The sequence below is a fragment of the Cebidichthys violaceus genome, unplaced genomic scaffold, assembly GCF_023349555.1.
Source record: "Cebidichthys violaceus isolate CVI_PGR_0920_01 unplaced genomic scaffold, fCebVio1.0.p SCAF_15, whole genome shotgun sequence".
Classification (NCBI taxonomy): domain Eukaryota; kingdom Metazoa; phylum Chordata; class Actinopteri; order Perciformes; family Stichaeidae; genus Cebidichthys; species Cebidichthys violaceus.
This window is the reverse complement of record NW_027176318.1, coordinates 13,766,498-13,784,783: the sequence shown is the minus strand read 5'-3', so window position 1 is coordinate 13,784,783 and position 18,286 is coordinate 13,766,498. Positions and strand designations below refer to the sequence as shown.

The 18,286-nt window shown below is 39.8% G+C and overlaps 1 protein-coding gene across 2 annotated transcripts in view; it reads right to left on the bottom strand.

Moving 5' to 3' along the window:
- Window positions 1-3,369: 3,369 nt before the first annotated feature.
- The window catches only part of pld1b (phospholipase D1b), a 36,752-nt gene continuing 21,835 nt past the window's right edge, over window positions 3,370-18,286 (bottom strand). For both annotated transcript variants that reach the window (XM_068710200.1, XM_068710199.1), the window contains exons 12-26: window positions 17,881-17,962; window positions 17,165-17,275; window positions 16,213-16,395; window positions 15,883-16,114; window positions 13,945-14,079; window positions 13,717-13,835; window positions 13,007-13,120; window positions 12,406-12,516; window positions 12,127-12,215; window positions 10,673-10,786; window positions 10,103-10,152; window positions 9,197-9,331; window positions 8,208-8,361; window positions 6,912-7,029; window positions 3,370-6,675 (exon numbers count right to left, since the gene is read on the bottom strand). In XM_068710200.1, coding sequence (XP_068566301.1) covers window positions 6,451-6,675; window positions 6,912-7,029; window positions 8,208-8,361; window positions 9,197-9,331; window positions 10,103-10,152; window positions 10,673-10,786; window positions 12,127-12,215; window positions 12,406-12,516; window positions 13,007-13,120; window positions 13,717-13,835; window positions 13,945-14,079; window positions 15,883-16,114; window positions 16,213-16,395; window positions 17,165-17,275; window positions 17,881-17,962 — 1,972 coding nt within the window. In that variant the 3' untranslated portion in view covers window positions 3,370-6,450. The remainder of the gene's footprint in view (window positions 6,676-6,911; window positions 7,030-8,207; window positions 8,362-9,196; window positions 9,332-10,102; window positions 10,153-10,672; window positions 10,787-12,126; window positions 12,216-12,405; window positions 12,517-13,006; window positions 13,121-13,716; window positions 13,836-13,944; window positions 14,080-15,882; window positions 16,115-16,212; window positions 16,396-17,164; window positions 17,276-17,880; window positions 17,963-18,286) is intronic.

Here is an 18,286-nt window from a genome sequence, read left to right as displayed (position 1 = left end):
GTAGCGTTAGCTAGCTTGAGCTCAAGTAACCGTAGAAAGGTTAGCGAGCTAACAGCATAGCAAGTTAATTTAACATAAATAAAGTTAATCACCAATTACAGTGTTAAGATGTAACGTTAGTAACCTAACTTGTGTTTACTTGTGCTCTTATTGAACCGAGTGTAGGACCGCAAACGGGACGATTATAAAAATGAAGCTTAAGCGCAAGTTCAGTCAGGAAGACAAACATTCGTAATCTCTGTCTCTCCTCTCCTTGTAATTACTCTATCAGCTGATTGGGGGCGTGCACTGTTAAGTAACCAACCAGATTCTGCACACTGTTTCTTTAAGCCAATCACATCGTTGCTGTCAAACTTTAAAAAGTCTTCTCTCTGCTGCTGTCAGTTGTCATTTCAGTTGTTAAGCAGATGCGACCCTCCTCCACCCCAGTCACCTCCAGTCAGCGTCACAGCCATGCTCCTGATTCATCATCAGGTTGCAGCAACGCCTTCCACCATCACCACCACCAGTGTCTGGACTCCAGGGGGATTAGGCCTATTGGACCTCAGTATCCCTACTTTAGGATGGAGTCCAATCGCCAAAGACTTTGCACTTTTCATATTTGTTGCTTGTATAATAAATCTTTGTTAAATTATAAAACAAGTCTCTCCTGATTGAAATGGAGAGGACCAGAAATCACCGACGATGAACAGTTGAGGTAAGTTAACGCTAACAGTAACGTTATGTGTGTGTTATCTCAGGAGCAACATTAACACCAGATCAAACTCATTTTATTGTTAAACGTTAGTCCATTGTCTTAGCTTCACCCACACAAAAACACTTCTGTGGAAACTAACGTCTCCACAAAGTAATTTCAACTTTCATCTGAAGGTTTTGAGCTTCCATCAGACTCCACAGACGTTCATGTTATTATGTCCAGATGACACCAAATATTACCGCCTGCTGTGATGTTCAGAATCAGTGAACACACACAATACATTTCACTCTGGTTTCAGGTGGTTGTCAATGTTCTGACACGCAGAAAAATAAACAGGAAGATAGAAATAGAGATAAAAACACAGAGAAAGAGGAACAAACAAAGAGAGGAAACAGAATAAACATTGAGAACTATAACGTACGTACAAAATATATATATATGTGTGTATATTTAAATTAGGGTCGTCATGGTATACTGGTATTGAAAAATGAAATATTGACATGTTAAAAATACACGTATGATAATATTAGTGCTGCAATGTTTAATCGGGTAGTTGTTAACTATTAAATTCAAGTCATTTTTTAAAGAAAAAAAGTAAGAAATTCTCTCTTAAAAGTGAATATTTTATGGTGTCTTTGCTCCTCTGTGACAGTGAACTTAATATCTTTAAATTGAGGACAAAACAAGACATTTGAAGACGTCATCTTGGACATTATACCCCAATTTCTGACATTTTATAGATCAAACAACTAATCAATTAATCAAGAAAATGGACAGATTAATCGACGATGAAAACAATCGTTAGTTGCAACCCTAAATATTTTGGTGTAAATTATCCAGAGCCTCTTAAATCATTTCATATATAAAGACTCTCTCCACCTCCCTTCATAGACAGCCTTCATATAAAAATCTACATAAAATATATAAAAACCAACAACAAACAGTCTATATACGTTCTATTGCTCCTGTCAATCGTAAACAATAACAATAGTGCCTTTTTTTTTTAAAATGCAAAGATATAATTTGACACGGATTTGTGACGTCATTAAGCTGCTGCTCTGACAGCCTCCCAGAGGAGCCCAGAACAAACCAGGACAAAGAGACCCGGACCAGAAGCCCATTAAAGCCCATTTGTGCAGAGGTGTCCACAGACTTCTGTCAGAGTAAGAGTCAGATTGTGTTTCCTGTGGCGCCGCCTAGTGACACAAATGAGAGCTGCAGGACGGAGGATCTTGAGGACCGTGGAGGTGTTCTGAGGACACAGCTGATGCTCATTTGCATCAGTGACATGGTTTTCCTTTTGGTGACAGTGTGATAACAAAGAGAGAGAGAGAGAGAGAGGGGGGAGATGAATATTCAGTGAGAGAGGAGGAAGGTGGGATGACAGGATGAAGACGCAAACAGATCAGATAAAATGTATTTCATTTACTGAAATAATGCTGTTATAATCTCAAGTTGTTCTGAGGCTTTTTCAAAAGGCACTTCTACAAAAACTTGCAAAACATTCAATATTTAATTAGTGAGCTCCCTTCAGTAACGTCTTGTTTACTTGTTGTAGGGTTCAGTGTTTCGAGCTGCTGCCTCACAATAAGGAAACTCTTAATCAGCAGAAAATATCCAAATAAATGAAATACAAATACTGTGTGTCATGGATAAAATAAGCCAAATGTTTAAAGGACTGTGTGAAGTATTTGATGACAAAAGCTGAGTGGAAAACAGTGGTAACGATGATGATCATAACCACAATATCGCTTCTTTAGGGGAAAAGGAAGTCAGATTACAGCTGGCGATACCACAATTTTACACGCTCACATTACCGATGTTTCACAAGCGTGTGGAGAACTACGGTGGCCTTCAGGTAAAGTAAAAACATGAAAGTCTCTCTCTAGAACCAGTGTTTAGTTTGTCCTTTCTGGGCTACCGTAGAACATAGCGGACTCCTGGAAGAAGACCTGCTCCCTACGTAGATTTAAACAGCTCATTCTAAGTTAATGAAAACACAAGGATTCTTAGTTTCAGGTGATTATACACTGATGAAAACATGGTTCTGAATATTATATTACAATCCCCCAAAATTCTACGCACTGGCCCTTAAATCACTTCTTTTTTTCTGTTTCCACCTAAGCTCTGTCTTCCAACAACGCCTAAAAAGTTATTTATTCAGTTGGCTGTTCGATTCTTTTATTTTTTTTTTATCTAATATCTTTCATTTTCTGTAAATTTACAAATCAGTTCCTTTAATCAACATTCTTCAACAACTGCTTACAAATGAGCTTCTGAGTAAAATAACTGTCAGAACTAGTAAAATATAGTCTAGACGCTGTTGCAAAGTCCTGTAAATGCTGGCGGGAATAACCTTCTGGTGGTGAAATAGTGAATGTATTTAGTTTACCTAAAAGAAGTTTTATTTAAATATACTGAGTCTAGAAATACTATGAACAGATTGAGCAGTTGTTTACATCGAATCACAGACAGAGTGGTAACGTGGTTCTTCAGTTTGTCTTGAGGTTTATCACATTTATTATGATTTTTAGTTCTACCACCACTGACATAACCAATATACTTGAGCTAAACTTTAAGAACACAGTATTTTAAACCGGCTTTTAGCAGAAGACTTGATGAACACAGCTTCATAAGATGATGAATATAAATAGCTCATTCTGATAGAAGACCACATTTTAACGACTTACATTTATTTATTCCATCCATTTCACAAAAAGCGACAAATGACGTGCAGATCATTTAAGGGGTCGCCACAAGAAAACAACAGTCTGTGCAAAAAAAGTGCATTTTCATAGAGACACAGTGATTAAAAGAAACAGGACGCGTTTTCTGATCCTCTAGGCGTCAGGTGTGAGGAAAATGAGGCGACCCATTTACACCTGTTATGAATCCATGTGCACAGTATGTCCGTGTTCCAGATAACTCAGAAATGACCTAAAACAATACTCATATCAACATTTCTGGGTTTAAATTCAGTTATTCCGGATGCACAGAAAACACTTCCATCCAAACCAACTTCTTTGCTGATGATACAATCCTATTTCTGAAGGGTGAAGTCAGTTTTTGTCTGTCAATATACTTCATGTTTTAGATTTAAACATTCTGACATTGCACACAACAGCAAACTTCTTTTATTTGCCTTTTCAGATGACTTTACCTGGTAAAATGTTTCGGGGGTTAATAGCTGCAAATATTCCTGATTTTTAAAGCTTAAAAACATGCACTGGAGCAGGAGGTAGAAACACAGGGAGGTAGAGAGGACGATTAAAAAGAAGAGCCTCCATCAATAACGGAAGAGAAGTTTCAGGTGCATCCGGACGACACACAGGCACAGCGTTTAGCATCAATAACGTCCATGGCTTTTAAAAAGGCAACCAGTTCAGCTTCATGCTTTCATCTGTTATGTTTGATGGCAATGAGCAGCTGTCATGCTGTCAGCTACCTTTACCGTTTTTTTTTTGTTGCCAAATTTATAGCACAAAACAGCATCATGCAGATCACTCACAGACCAACGAGGAAGACACGGAGGAACATTGATGCTGCGTTCCAGAAACGTCAGAGAATCTGAGACTTTTTCTCAAAATTCTGATGATCTGACATTGAGTTTAACAGCGTGAAGGCTGCACACCATTGTTTCTAATTTTCTAAATAAACTTAAACTTTAAGTATATCTTTAGGACTACAAAAACCTTAAAACTGCACTAATAAATATCTTAAAGCTGCAATAATAGAATTTCTTGGCCACTTGGTGGCAGCAGAAACATAAGGTGCTGAAGGAACTTGCATCCGCTCAATTGTTGCCCAACAAACTAATGTTGCCCGTTCATATAAACTTGGCTGTTGCTAAAGAATTCCCGCTTGCTGACATTAATGAAACGTAGCATTGTAATAAACTTATCATGCATGAATCTGAGAAGTTATGCAGTTAAAAAAAAAAAACAGAACGGCAACGCTTTATTAAAGTCTGTAATTTCCTGGAAAGGCTGATTATTTGTCCACGTTTTCTAGAATGAATACCAAAAAACTAAAAATGTTACTTAGATTCTTTTAAATTAAAATTAAAATTAAACTTTAGGCATAAAACTATTATAAGGAGAGTAAATTCTCCAATCAAATGAATGTTTTATATTTAGGCATGAATAAAGATTTCTCTGTTACTGTAACTAGCACCAAATTGCAGCAGCTCTTTCCAGAAAATGTTTTTATTTAGAAATTACAGACCCGTAAAGTTCTACCAAAAGAACTACAAAGACCAGATCAGAGCATAAAAACAGGTCACTTAAGGCTAAACGTAGAACAGTATGAGGAATGTAATGAATGAAATGAACGTACTGTACTAACAACAGTCTTTCATCTTTGGCACTTGTGATTTCCTGTTTGACATAAATATTAAAAAGCTTCAGAGATACGAGACAAAATGGCTGGAGACGTCCGACAGCTCTTCATCCTCTTCTCTGCGCCTTCATTAAAGTCCCCTTCTTCTTATTTTTATTATTTTGTGTCTATTTAAAACCCTCAGAGCTGCGTTTGCCGGCCCTGGACGTTGCATAGTGTTGTTGCAGAACGAAGGAGACTGTAGAGCGAAAGCATGGTGGTTTGCGCTCCATGTTTGTTGGTACGTGCGTGTCGTTTACGTGTCATCGTAGTCCCCATGTTGTTCCAACGACACAGTGTCAGTGTGAAACTTATTCACGTGCATCCGGTGACACCGCTGGTACAAAAGGCTTTGTTCACAACCACAGCTGACGCCATTTTTGGAGGTCATTTTGCAGCTAAAACCCATCTTCTCTAGGATCAGCTGGGACCACACAGGCTACCTTAAAGAGCCAGCGTGTAGCATTAAAGGGGATCCAACATCGGAAATGGAATGTTATGTTTAAAATGATGTTTTCTTTAGTGTATAATCACCTGAAATATCTTGAAAATGATCTATTTTAGGATAAAGAAAGTTTTCTGAAAATAAATAAATTGTATTCAATTCACGAATGAGTTTACAAAACCATGTGTCACATATACTGAGTATGTGTCAGTATGTGCTTGTTATTATCAATATAGACGGGGTCATTATGTATCAGGATGTGATTCAATTGACAGATGATAAATTATCATATTGAATTATTCCAGATTATCGAAAACAACTTTTTTGACGGTCAAATTGAAAGTTTAAATATTAAAAACTACACTAGAGTAAGAACAGCAGGTGAGTTGAACCACAAAGACCGTCTGTCAACTGTGAAGGATGTTCTGTAGTAATTTGTCGTCCACATACATTTGTTTACAATCTGTTTGCTTCCACTAGAAAGTATATTATCATAACCGAAAGAACCAATGATGGAGATACAACTACATCAGGTGTTTGTGATCATTTTCATACTACAACAATAATAAAAGTAAGTAGGTCAGACGTTTTTAAATTATATCCAAACACCAGCTTTTTATCTCCAAAGAAACTCTTTTTAACTGGCTCCTGTTGAGGAGCGTTGCAGCACAGACAGACTGCACCAAGTTCAAGGATTTTATAGCACAGACAGACTGGTTAGAAAATATTATTCAGCTATTGTATTTTTGCAGAGGGGAACCACTGTAGTGCAAAGTTAACATGTTATCAGATACAGCTGTCAGTTTATTTAAAAAGGCTGTTTTCAGCCACTATGACCTCCTAAATGGCACCAGAGTGGGTCTCATTAACCTGAAAGCCGTCCTGATGTTGTGCGTGAACACATGAATGCACCGGCGAGTCCCTCTCGGTCTCAGGTCCAGACTTCCATGGGCACCATGGCCTCCTTGCAGCCCATGGGGGGAAGCAGGTTCTGCTCGCACAGGAACTGAAGAGGGAACTGGACCACGAAGCCGCGGATCTTCTTCAGCTCCTCTTGAGCCCGGGCCGGGTCCTCCTTTTCCAGGCCCGGCTTGGCGAGGTAGCCCTCCAGCTCCAGGATGCTACGGACGTCGCTGGACGGAAGACTTCGGAAGACCTGAAGAGAAAATAAAAAAAGCAAACAGGATTTCCAGGTGTTTGTTTTTAAACTTTTTTAAATTATCATTCAAACAAATGTGAATGTAAACGCTTGTTTCACAAAACTGGAATAAAATCTGCTCAATCGCAACAATTTTAAAAACACAACTGACATTTCATGATTTGATTTATGATCCTATTTGTAAACACGATAAAGCGTCAAACAGAAAGCGGGAGCCGTCGTGTCGGACTCACCTTCTGGTAGATGGTGGCGTTTCGAGCGCAGGTCGTCATCCAGACCTCCTTGTAGAACTGGTCACTGACGGGATCCGACACGTCGATGGAGGGATCGGTGTTGGCGCCCAAAATCATCCTGAGAGAGAGAGAGGGAGAGAGACGGGAGAGGTGAGGAGGTGGGTGAGGAGGCGGGTGAGGAGGCAAGTGAGGTGAGAGACGTGAAGAAACGCTGACGGCACCAGAAAAGAGGAAATGCTGAAACACTGCAGGATATTGCGAGCTGAGATATTTGGCAACGAGAAGCAGACGTGATGAGGAAATGTAACAGAAGTACAAAAACTCGAATAATGAAAAAAAGATTTACATTTACGATCCACTGTGTTACTGAATTGAAGGGGTCATATTATTCTCATTTTCAGGTTCATACTTATTTTTGGTTTCTACTAGAATATGTTTGCATGCCATTGTGTCTCATACCGTCTGTCTGAAAACATCAGTATTCACCGTCTGTCTGAAACGCTCCGTTTTAGGGCCTGTCTCTTTAAATAAGCCCAGTCTGCTCTGATTGGCTCGTTAGAAAATGATGGCGATCCTCTGCAAATGTAGTTCTAAAGCCGTGGGTGGAGATACTCGAATGGGGGGGCAGTATATTCGTTAAGGCAGCCCCACAAAAAACAGTTACATGGATGGATTGCTGAACGGGCGAACTGGGTACAGGGGCCCAAAGTGTCAGGGGCCCCCCTGGCCTTCACCTACAAAATGTAAGTCAAAGAGACGCAAGTGACCACAAAGACAGACAAAACGACTAAAAAAAGACACAACAAGACCATAAAGAACCCACAAATGAGCAAATGACCACAAAGAGACAAACAATTACCCAAAAGAAGAAACAAAGAGACACAAAATCAGGAAAAGTTGCATTACGTCTTCAAAAAGATGCAAAACAACCTCAGAGAGGAAACGCATCACTACATCTGTGTGCTTTGGGTGAAGAAGACGTCTTTGTCCAGAAGCCCGTCGTCTCATAATCCACCCATAGACATTTAAATACATGCTTTGAACTAGAGATAAATATCTATGCAACCAAAATAAAAGTCATTAAAATGACCCATGAATAAAAAATAAATAAAACTGCTGCATGCAAATAAAAAAAATAACAAATATTGTTAAATAGTGTAAAAAGTAATTTCAAGTGTGACAAGACGTTTTCCCTTCCTCCTAACTTCCTCTTATCTCATGTTTAAATGTCTTTACAGCCTATAAAGATGCTCCGCATGAATAAATGATGAAATCATTAAAATAATGTGTCAGTACTTGAAGCACTCGAGGCGGAGCTGCAGGGCGTATTTTCCAGCCTGGTACTCCTGCCCGTCCATCACTGCAGTAACCGTCTCCGAGTCCTCGACGATCACCGCCACCTCGCTGTCCCTCTTTCCCAGCATGCTCCTGTCGTTGATGTTGGCAGAACCTGCAGAAACACAAAGGAGTGAGATCCCAGAGTCCACCAGCAGGGGGCGCTGCAGCACCTGAGTTCAGACTACACGTTGACGTTCATACGAGTAAAATACAGGAAATTAAATAGTCCAAAGAAATGTATATTAACAAAAATAATTAAGAGATCTGTTAAATACTTAAAATATGAAGGACTTCACTTTCAAATTAAGGGTATGGAAGTTAATGATTTCCTATATATTTAATATATGGGAGCTGGACAAAATAACAGAAACAATTAAAGAATTTTATTATTAAATTGTTGTAAAACCTCAGACTTTCAGACACAAAATGAAAGTTTCTTGTAGTAACTCTAATCTTTAAGGATGTAGTTTTATTTACAATGAGTTTTATTTTAGTTTCTGTTATTTGTAGCTGCGCTGTACAGTTATCTGTGAGGCCGGGCGTGGACAAAATAAAAGAAACATCTTTTGCCTGCCACATTTTTCACACCATATCTCATTATGGTACATTTCAGACATTTCCTCATTTAAAAAGGGTCAGAAGGCAAAACGTTTGGGAACCACAGTTCTGCTTTAGGTTATGTGGAACCTTTAAAAGGTTCAGTTCTAGTTCAAAAACACAAAAATGTTTAGAACACCAGCAGCAAAGTATCAACCAAATTACTTTTCTTTGTAGCATTTTCAAGCTTTTTAAATATTTTCTTTCTCCTCTATAGTTTCTTTCTCCTCTATTATACATGTTCCGCCTGGACTCAGGGGAATATTTCATTACATCTTGTCATCTTTTAATCTTGTGATGGAGGAAGTCAAGCCGCTGACACACCGGCGTACAAAACGTGAGAAACAAACCGATGATGACGGTGTTGTCGTCGGCGATGAGCATCTTGCTGTGGACGTAGATGAGCTCGGTGACCATCTTCCCCTCCAGCTCGGCGTGAGTCCGCAGACCGGCGATGGAGATGTAGTTAATCCACTGGTCTCCCACTGGAAACCAGCAACAACCAGTCAGAGTCAGATTTCACGAAATATACTCCAATCACCAAATTTAGGACACGATGAACGACTTTTTAAAGGATTCTTGGAGTTTTTGCATGTTGATATTTATAAAGAAAAGTCAGACTAACAACACACAAGAGATACTCATGTAAAGTGAATGTGATTTGACAATACATTTTTTCCTCAAATAACTGTTTTAAGTTAAATTTTCCATAACATTTGAGCGTCTTTTCCCACCTCACAAAAAAATGTTTCTCTAGAAAATGTTTCAAAAGACGCTTTAAAGAGTTTAATTGCTGTTTTGTAATTGCTTTCTACATGTATTGTTGTCCATGTCTTCCATGTTTAATTTTTTTATATTATATTTATTGTTGTTTTCATTCGTCGTGATAAAATTATTGACATCATATATCTTGTCCAAATACTTAATACTCAAACATGAATATTACATCTTATCTTATGTGTATTCATTTTGTTTTCTCTATAATGAAAAAGTGAAGTGAAAATGAAACATTATTTAGGTGGGTTTTCTGCCTCTTCCTCCACTGTGATATTATTTATCTCCTTTATGTTTGTGTATTTTTAAAATTAATTAAAACGTTTTAACTGGCTGCAATCTGCAACCTCACCACTAGATGGCGCCATATTTGACACACTGCGCCTTTAAGGAATAAATACAAACATTTTACTGACGTTAAGTCTCTGAAATATTGTTAAGTAATGTCAGGAAATAAAAGAGCAGCAAAATAAAATACTTACTCTCTTTCTTGAGCTGGGACATGATGGAGTGTTCTCCTCTGTTCATGGTCCTGCAGAGAAAACAGAAAGTGGATGAGCAGCAGATCCACATTCCTCAAGCCTGTGTGTGAGTGTGTGTGTGTGTGTGTGTGTGTGTGTGTGTGTGTGTCGTGTAAGTGTCTCACAGTGTTTGCATGGAGAGGGTTGAGTGTTTACTCAAGAATTCAGGCTAGATAATGAGTGTCAGCCTCAAAAGGAATGGCATGCACGCACGCACGCACGCACGCACACACACACACACACACACACACACACACACACACACACACACACACACACACACACACACACACACACACACACACACACACACACACACACACACACACACACACACACACACACACGTACAGGGTTTACAGCACTGTGGTTAAAGAGTTAAGGTGTGGCAATAAACTATTACTGGGGATTTACCCTCATGAGACAAACTCAAACAGAAGGTGGGTAAAAGGCAGCTTTATCGTCTCACACACACACACACACACACACACACACACACACACACACACACACACACACACACACACACACCTGTAGTTGAAGTGCATGATGGCCTGGAGGGCGCTGCCTCCTCCGGTGCTGATGTCTCCTTCGAAGCCCGGCAGCAGAGGCGTCACCACGTACACTCGGTACTTTTTTCCCTCCCTGAAAACGTTTTCAGATCACACGGAGAAAGAGAACGATGACACATGCATCTCACAGCTGATGATTCAGAAAGATAAGAACACAAGAGGACGGAGGGAGGATCGATAACTCATCAGATCCATTATTATAATCAATGACTATGTTCAAACAGTGTTAATGAGGCCGAGTCACAAAGCTAGCTCTAGAACATTCCTGAGGTGAACAAACGCCGTCTAATACTGTGTTTCCAACTAAATTCCGCATATATGCAGGGTTTTTTTTGAGACTTTGAGGAGGCAAATATTATGACTTGGCTCAAATGTGAAATGTGTTCATTAACGTAACCGTTAATGTATATTTTGTTGGGGGGTATTTTTGAGAGATTCAAAGCTTTTTTGAAAGATTAAAAAACATTTATATTGTTAGTTAATAACCAGCATTTTGAACAGACAATGGCGTACATGAATAAATATTTAGCAGTTTGAATAAAGACATTTTAGTGACACTTGCAAGTGATAATTGTCTTACGATTTTAGAGACAAAATCCTGTATTTCACACACTGGCTGAGACCTGAACTTTACATTTGCTGCTGGTTAGAACATTCTAACGTGAATCATTCCAGAAAAATACGACAAAAGTTTGTCTCAACTTTCTATCTGTGAAGCTAAAACTGTGAAAGTGTATTTATTCTGGCTCTGATCTCGACTGCTTCATGAGGCACTTTGGGAACTTTATGAGACGGAATGCTTCAGTTGATCCGAGCCGAGTATGAAATCATAATAACCTTTTAAATAACTGTGTCACTTTAACAGTTTTACAGCCAAAGAGACGAGAAAAAGCACCTTGAGAATTCACGAGGAAGTTTATGTCGACGCTTAATGTTTCCCTTATGTCATCTTATTGTTTGTACGCTGAAGAAACCAGGTCGGGTTTGTGTAAAGTGTGTCTCTCTCTGTGTGTGTGTGTGTGTGTGTGTGTGTGTGTCTCCTCAATTTATCACAGAGAGGGAAAAAAAAGACAGAAGCTCAAATAGGAAAATATTCAAATAAATCTTCACAGAGGACAAAGTGAAACGCGCAATATGTCAAGAAGACATCGGTGTGTTAGTTCTCTGGAACACACACCCCTGCACTGCGTGTGTGGGTGTGTGTGTGTGTGTGGGTGTGTGTGTGTGTGTGTTTCTGGGAAGTCATTTCAAGATAAGCCCGAGTACACATACACAAAGACAATTATTCAGCAGTTATTTTGAGCTGAGGCTAAACACACTTTATAAAGTGTGTGTTAATTTAATACTTTTGTGTGTGTGTGTGTGTGTGTGTGTGTGTGTGTGTGTGTGTGTGTGTGTGTGTGTGCGCTTTACCTGTATGCTCTGATGATGCGCTCGGCTATCGCGTCTCCTATCTTGTTGAAAACGTGTCTGTTGTCTGCACAGCTGATGAAGAACTGATTCTGAAACACAAACACACGTCTGTTAATGAACAAAGGACTTTGATTTAAATTTAATTATGACGCAAAATGGAGAAAAACTTAATTCTTCTATTGCTTTTGTAAGAACTAAGAAATTCACAGTTTACACTTCCCCAGTTGATTACTGATGTTAAGATGATTATTATGAAGACCTGTGGATACATGCGAGTACCTCGATGTAAATGAAGTGCTGGCTGTTCTGGATGACGTGGACGTAGGCGTTGTGGATCGACTCCTCGTGGTATTTGATGCCGGCGGACCAATCGCATGCCGAGCGAAGGATCTGAAGGACGCAGGGGGGAGGGAGGGAGAAATGTTATTGTATCTCAACTTGTAATCATAAACTTCTATGTAATTTGTACATTTTTATAAATCTCTGTCGTTTGTCTTTTTATTGTTGTTTTTTCAACAGTACATTTTTACAATTTCTACTTTCTAAAGTGCAAATAAACAGAAATTAATTCATAAAGAGGTGATGAGACATGTCTTTGAAAACTAAACTAAGCAAGAGGAAAGCAAAGTGTTTAACCACTTTCTTTGGTTGTCTGGGACCCTCCTGAACTCATCTCGCCAAATTCTGTTTTCCTTTTTTTTTTTCCCCAGCCGTGAGAAGCTTTGTTTCCTTGGTGCACTGCATTGTGGGACACCAGCTCTAAAAAGCAGATTTGCACTGCACACGTAAAAGAGTTTCGGAGCTGAAACCACAGTCAGGTCGAGCTGCATGATGTAAAGGGACGTCTTAAAGTCTTAAAATAAAATGAATAAGCACCGACCTGCACTTTGGCTTGGACGCAGTTGGGGACTTGGTACCGCTGCTCTCCGGCCGTGGTGTGAGACTTGGGCAGCAGGTACGGGTACGACAGGGAGCGGTACTTCGGCTTCACGAGCTGCAGGAGAAAACAGAGGAAAAGTTGAAACACAGGTACCAAATGTACTGAAGACAGCAACGTGGTCGGCTGCAGAGTCACTTCTCTCCATTCGTTTGTTTATTGCAGGTATCTTCTGACTGTTTTTGTGAATGGAGTCTGGTGTCTTTGAAGAGAACATAGATAGCAGCTTCACTTCCTGATACAGATGTTTTATTTTAGGTGTCTAAAGAGAGCCCTTTACGACGGGGGGACTGAAGCCGTTTTCTCCATTTCAGCTCTCTTCCAAGCCACCAGACTCCATTGAAATAAACAGTATTTTTACCTCTCAGAACACAGGAGTTGCTCCATCGGTTAGTTTGTGTGTTATCGTGTTACTTTGGTGAATTCAAATCGAATCTCTAAAACACCGAAGTCAAAAACTAACTAACTAACCGATCGAGGCAGCGCTAGACCAGCAACGGTAAAATCACTGTTTTTGTCAATGGAGTCTGGTGCTAGATAACAGCTTTCCCCGTCAGAAAGGTCTGTACACAGAAAGTGACAACTGTGACACTTGTGTCTCATGAAAAATGCAGATTATTATTAACACTTTTATTCATTTAGGATAGAATCACCTTGGTGAAGTTCCACCGCTGGATGAAGTGTCGGGCCACGTCCCGAGCTGCTTTCCCGTGAACCACCGAGGAGATGTCGTGCCAGGGCATTCTGGGAGTCACGTGTCTGTCTATGAAATCTACAACAGGAGGAAATGTGAGGAGGAGGAGGACGGGAGAGTGAAATAAATCTCTCTCTCTCTTCCCTCCTCTGCTCTCCGTAAACTGTGAGCGTGACGGTGTTCTCACCATCGAACGGTTTCTCCAGCTGAATCCAGTCCTTGTACACAAAGTTGCAGTAGTCCTTTCCGTGCCAGAACCGCGTGTCTCCCAACAACTCCCCGACCCCCGAATGCAGACTACGCATTGAGTCGCTTCCTAAAACTAAAACACACACACACACACACACACACACACACACACACACACACAGTTATTTATCAGCAGTACAATGCAATAAAACTGGGGTGATCTGATGTATTTCTCACAGTCTGTACATAAGAAGTGGGCGTAGTCGTTGTGACGTCACCCATTGGTTTGTGGACCGATGTTTCGAAGCGATTTGGCCGTCGCCATCTTGGTTTTTTTGCAACCAGTGAACAGGAAGTGACCATATTAGGACTGAGGAGGAGTGACGTAGAGACGCCGTATACGTCTCTGGTCTCCGCCCCTAAAGCATCCCCCTGCTTTATGGTCCGTTTGACTCTAAATGGACCATAATCTACTAAATGAACATCATGCTGTATTGAAGAAGACTTGAAACTAGAGATTGAGACCATAAACTCATGTTTACTGAGGTAATAATTCGAGAGAGAAGTAGAGTCATTTTCTCATAGACTTCTATACAACCAGAGGAGTCGCCAAATGTGGATTAATCCGCTGCTGAAAATAGTCCCCAACAAATGCTCCATTTCCTCCCGTTTGATGCCAGTAACAAAGACATTACAGAATAAAGAACAACACCACATGTGACTGGTTTAAGAGAGAAGCTGTGGTCTGATCTTTTTACAGCACACAACCATGTGATATATCGGTGTTTGGAAATACTCTGACAGCAGAAATTAAACAGCAGCTGGAGGGAAGAAAGCACTTCAGTCGGGATTATTAAAACCTCAGAGAGGAGACATGCACACTGCACTCAAACATTGTTTTAATCATTTTACTTACCTGAAATACATTAAAACAAACAACGTGAGTAAATGTAGAGCAATCAAAGAAAAGAACAGCAATAATGTGGTTATTAGCTTCTATGTGTTCCATCACCTCAATTCTTTTATATTTTTGTTATCAAAATCAATCACAAAGTTCTACAAGACCCAAGGGATGTCTCCAAAACCTTTAAAATTCTAAGTTTAAGATGATAGAAAAGCAGCAAATTGTCACATTTGAGAAGTGAAAAACCAGCAAATATTTTTTACTTTTTTGCTTTGACCAACAGATTCAAGACAATTCATTTTAAAAATTCAATCAACTAAAAGATTTACTGAATAAATCTCCATCTTAAAAATCCAATTTATTTTCCAAAATAGTGACGCGGTCAGATTTGCCACAAAGATTCCTGCTAGTGTCCACATCAAAAGATTGCCGCATCGAAAGGAATAAAAGCTGCAAACTCAGAGAACCAAAGTCCGTTCAATCCGGATCAGAACCACAGCAAAGCACTCTGCACGCGGCATCACCACCCACTCACCGGCCCGGCTCTGGCCGATCGGAGCGGCCATCCTCAGCTCCGCCAGCCTGCCGGGGATCAGAGTGTGCTGGCTGGTGATGCTGTTGGACCAACCTGAACACAGCGGCCACAAACACTGAGACGGCAGCACAGACGGAGGCCGACGCCGCCGCATGAGAAGCTTTAACAAAACGCCAACTCATGTTCTTGCATTCCGGGACACGTTTTAATACCTCGAATGGCCGAGACGGACGACACTGTTGCCTAATAATGTTTTATGTTAAATTCTTTTCGGTGTCTAAAATACGTCCGCAGCAGTACATTACTTTGCTCCAGAGCTGGTACTCCATCTACTGTACTAATACACTGTAGTAATACACTGACTATGGAGAAGAACTTCATACAAACACACTTCAAAAAAAAAATATCACAACTGTCCTCTTGAGAAACGTAAATAATGAGACCATCATGCCGTCAATAAACATAACTAAATATCATCTAAATATAAATCCACTCACTCTCTTCTTCCTCCAGCTCACTGTCGCTGTCGGCCGTGGCCAGTCCGTGTTTCTGCAGGTGTCTCCGGATGCTGAACCTGGACCTCTTCGCCCTCCCCTGACCTTTCAGCTTGGGCTGGTCCGCCGAGTCCGTCACCGTGAAGATGGCTTTCCCGTTGCTCTGGGCGGCGGCACCGCCACCGCCGCCGCTGCCGTTGGCCGGGGCGGCCATGTTGGAGGAGGCTGCTTCCGCCTGAGAATCATTTAAACACGGTCAGCGTCATAAATAGTAATACAGAGTATTCCCTCAATAAATAAAGGAGAATTTGTGTGTGTGTGTGTGTGTGAGACCTGCTCCAGGTGTGAGAGTGTAACACTCCCAACGTCCGTCAGCCGGTGTTCCCTGTTGTCCCAGCGACCGTACGCCAGGTCAATCCCACCGACGAAGGCCACCGATTGGTCGATGACGATGATTTTCTCGTGATGCGCCCACAGGTAAACGGCGGAGGAGACGTGGTCGGGGTGACGCATCACCTTTGGAGGAAGACAAAAAAAAATATATAAATATACAAGAACTCAAGACAGGAAACGGCAGTTCCTCAAACGGCCACTTGAGGCTCCAGAATCAAGTCGATCGCCATAGAACTCTATGTTAAAAAGCTGAACTTTACAGCAGAAATAAACATGTTTACAGCTCGAAATTAACAACTGTTCTGGTCTATATAGATAATATAACCGTTCATGACAACTGTGGGGGAGTGAATCTTTATATGATTAATCTGTATGAGTTATATTAAGGTTCAAGTTAGGCAGAATTAAGGGTGTTTTCATGGAGAGGTCTTTCTCCCCACTTCCAGTCTTTGTGCTAAAGCTGAAATTATTTTATTTATTTATTTAATGAGTTAAAAAATATATTTATTATATTAAAGAAAGAAAAGTAGAAATAAAAACCTCATTTATCACAATGTGCAGGTTAATATAAAAATGAATAAATATGCACAGAAATAGAATAAATACATAAAATGTATTTATTTATTTGACAAATTACATGTTTTGTATGATTTATTAGGTACTAATAATACTAATTTAGTAGGTACTTAACTACATCATAATTTATCCCTTCATTGACTACATACAGAAATTAAAAAATAAATCAATAGGTAAATAAATAAACACAGAAATACATTTATACAAGAACTCAGACAGGGAAACATGTTTGTATGGTAAACATGTGGAGGTACATTATTAAATATATGAACTATATGCATTAAATACATTTAAGGTATTAAATGCAGAGACTCACCTTGATGTTGGGGTGAAGCGTCAGCAGCGTTCTCTTGCTGTATTCAGAGTTGATGCCCAGCGCTAACTCCACCTCCTTGTACAGCATCACAAAGATCCGAACGCCTTGTTGCTGTGAAGACAACGACGGCTCGACATCAGCAGCTGTAACGTCTGAACAATCATCTGTGTTTCATGAACATCGTGCTCCAGCTCTTCTTTTGAGGTAACGTGTGTGTATGATATGTCACTGATGGCTTTGTGCTAAAGCTATGGAGAACTAAAGCTGCCCTTATTTCATCCATTTATTAAATTATTATAATAAAGAAATAAATGTAAATGTAATGAAAATATATATGCGCAGAAATAGATAAATAAGAAATAGATAAATAAATAAAAAGTATTTATTTGTTTATTTGGTACTTAATCAGATCCCAATGTATTAATTTTGTCCCTTCATTTAAATACAGAAATTAACAAATAAACGGGGAAACAAATAAATAGCAAAATAAATAAAAACAGAAAGACATTTTGAAAGACAATAAATTAAAAAGAATATACATAATGAGTAATTTGTCAAATAAATAAATACGGGTTTTTTTCTATGCGTAATTATTCATTTGACGATTGAGTCTATTATTTTTTTATTATAACGGCAGCTTTAGTCCTCCATAAAATGACATCACTGTCTCACTCGCTGACCACGACGGACCACTGAAGAAGTCATTTCCCGCTCACCGCTTTGCGTTTCAGTACGGAGTCCAGACGCCAGCGGTTCCCCTCAACGACCGGCCTCTTCAGGAAGATCTCTGGACTCAACCTGTGGAGCGACACACACACACACACACACACACACACACACACAGTAAGACTTCACATACAGACGCTGTTGTAACATTTCTCTCCTCTCTGTTTCCTCCAGACATCACTCTCCACTTTCTTTTTCCTTAAATAGTTAACTTCCTCCTTCTTCACTTCCTTCTTCAACCAAACTGAAAGCATGAAAATCCTTCAAACTGGAGAAGAAAAGCTTTCATCAAACATCAAACTCTACTTTTCTTTATTGGATACTTGAGTAGAGATTAATGGCAATACTTTGTAGTAATAGTAGTATTACAGCATTTATCCTTACTGTCTTTACATT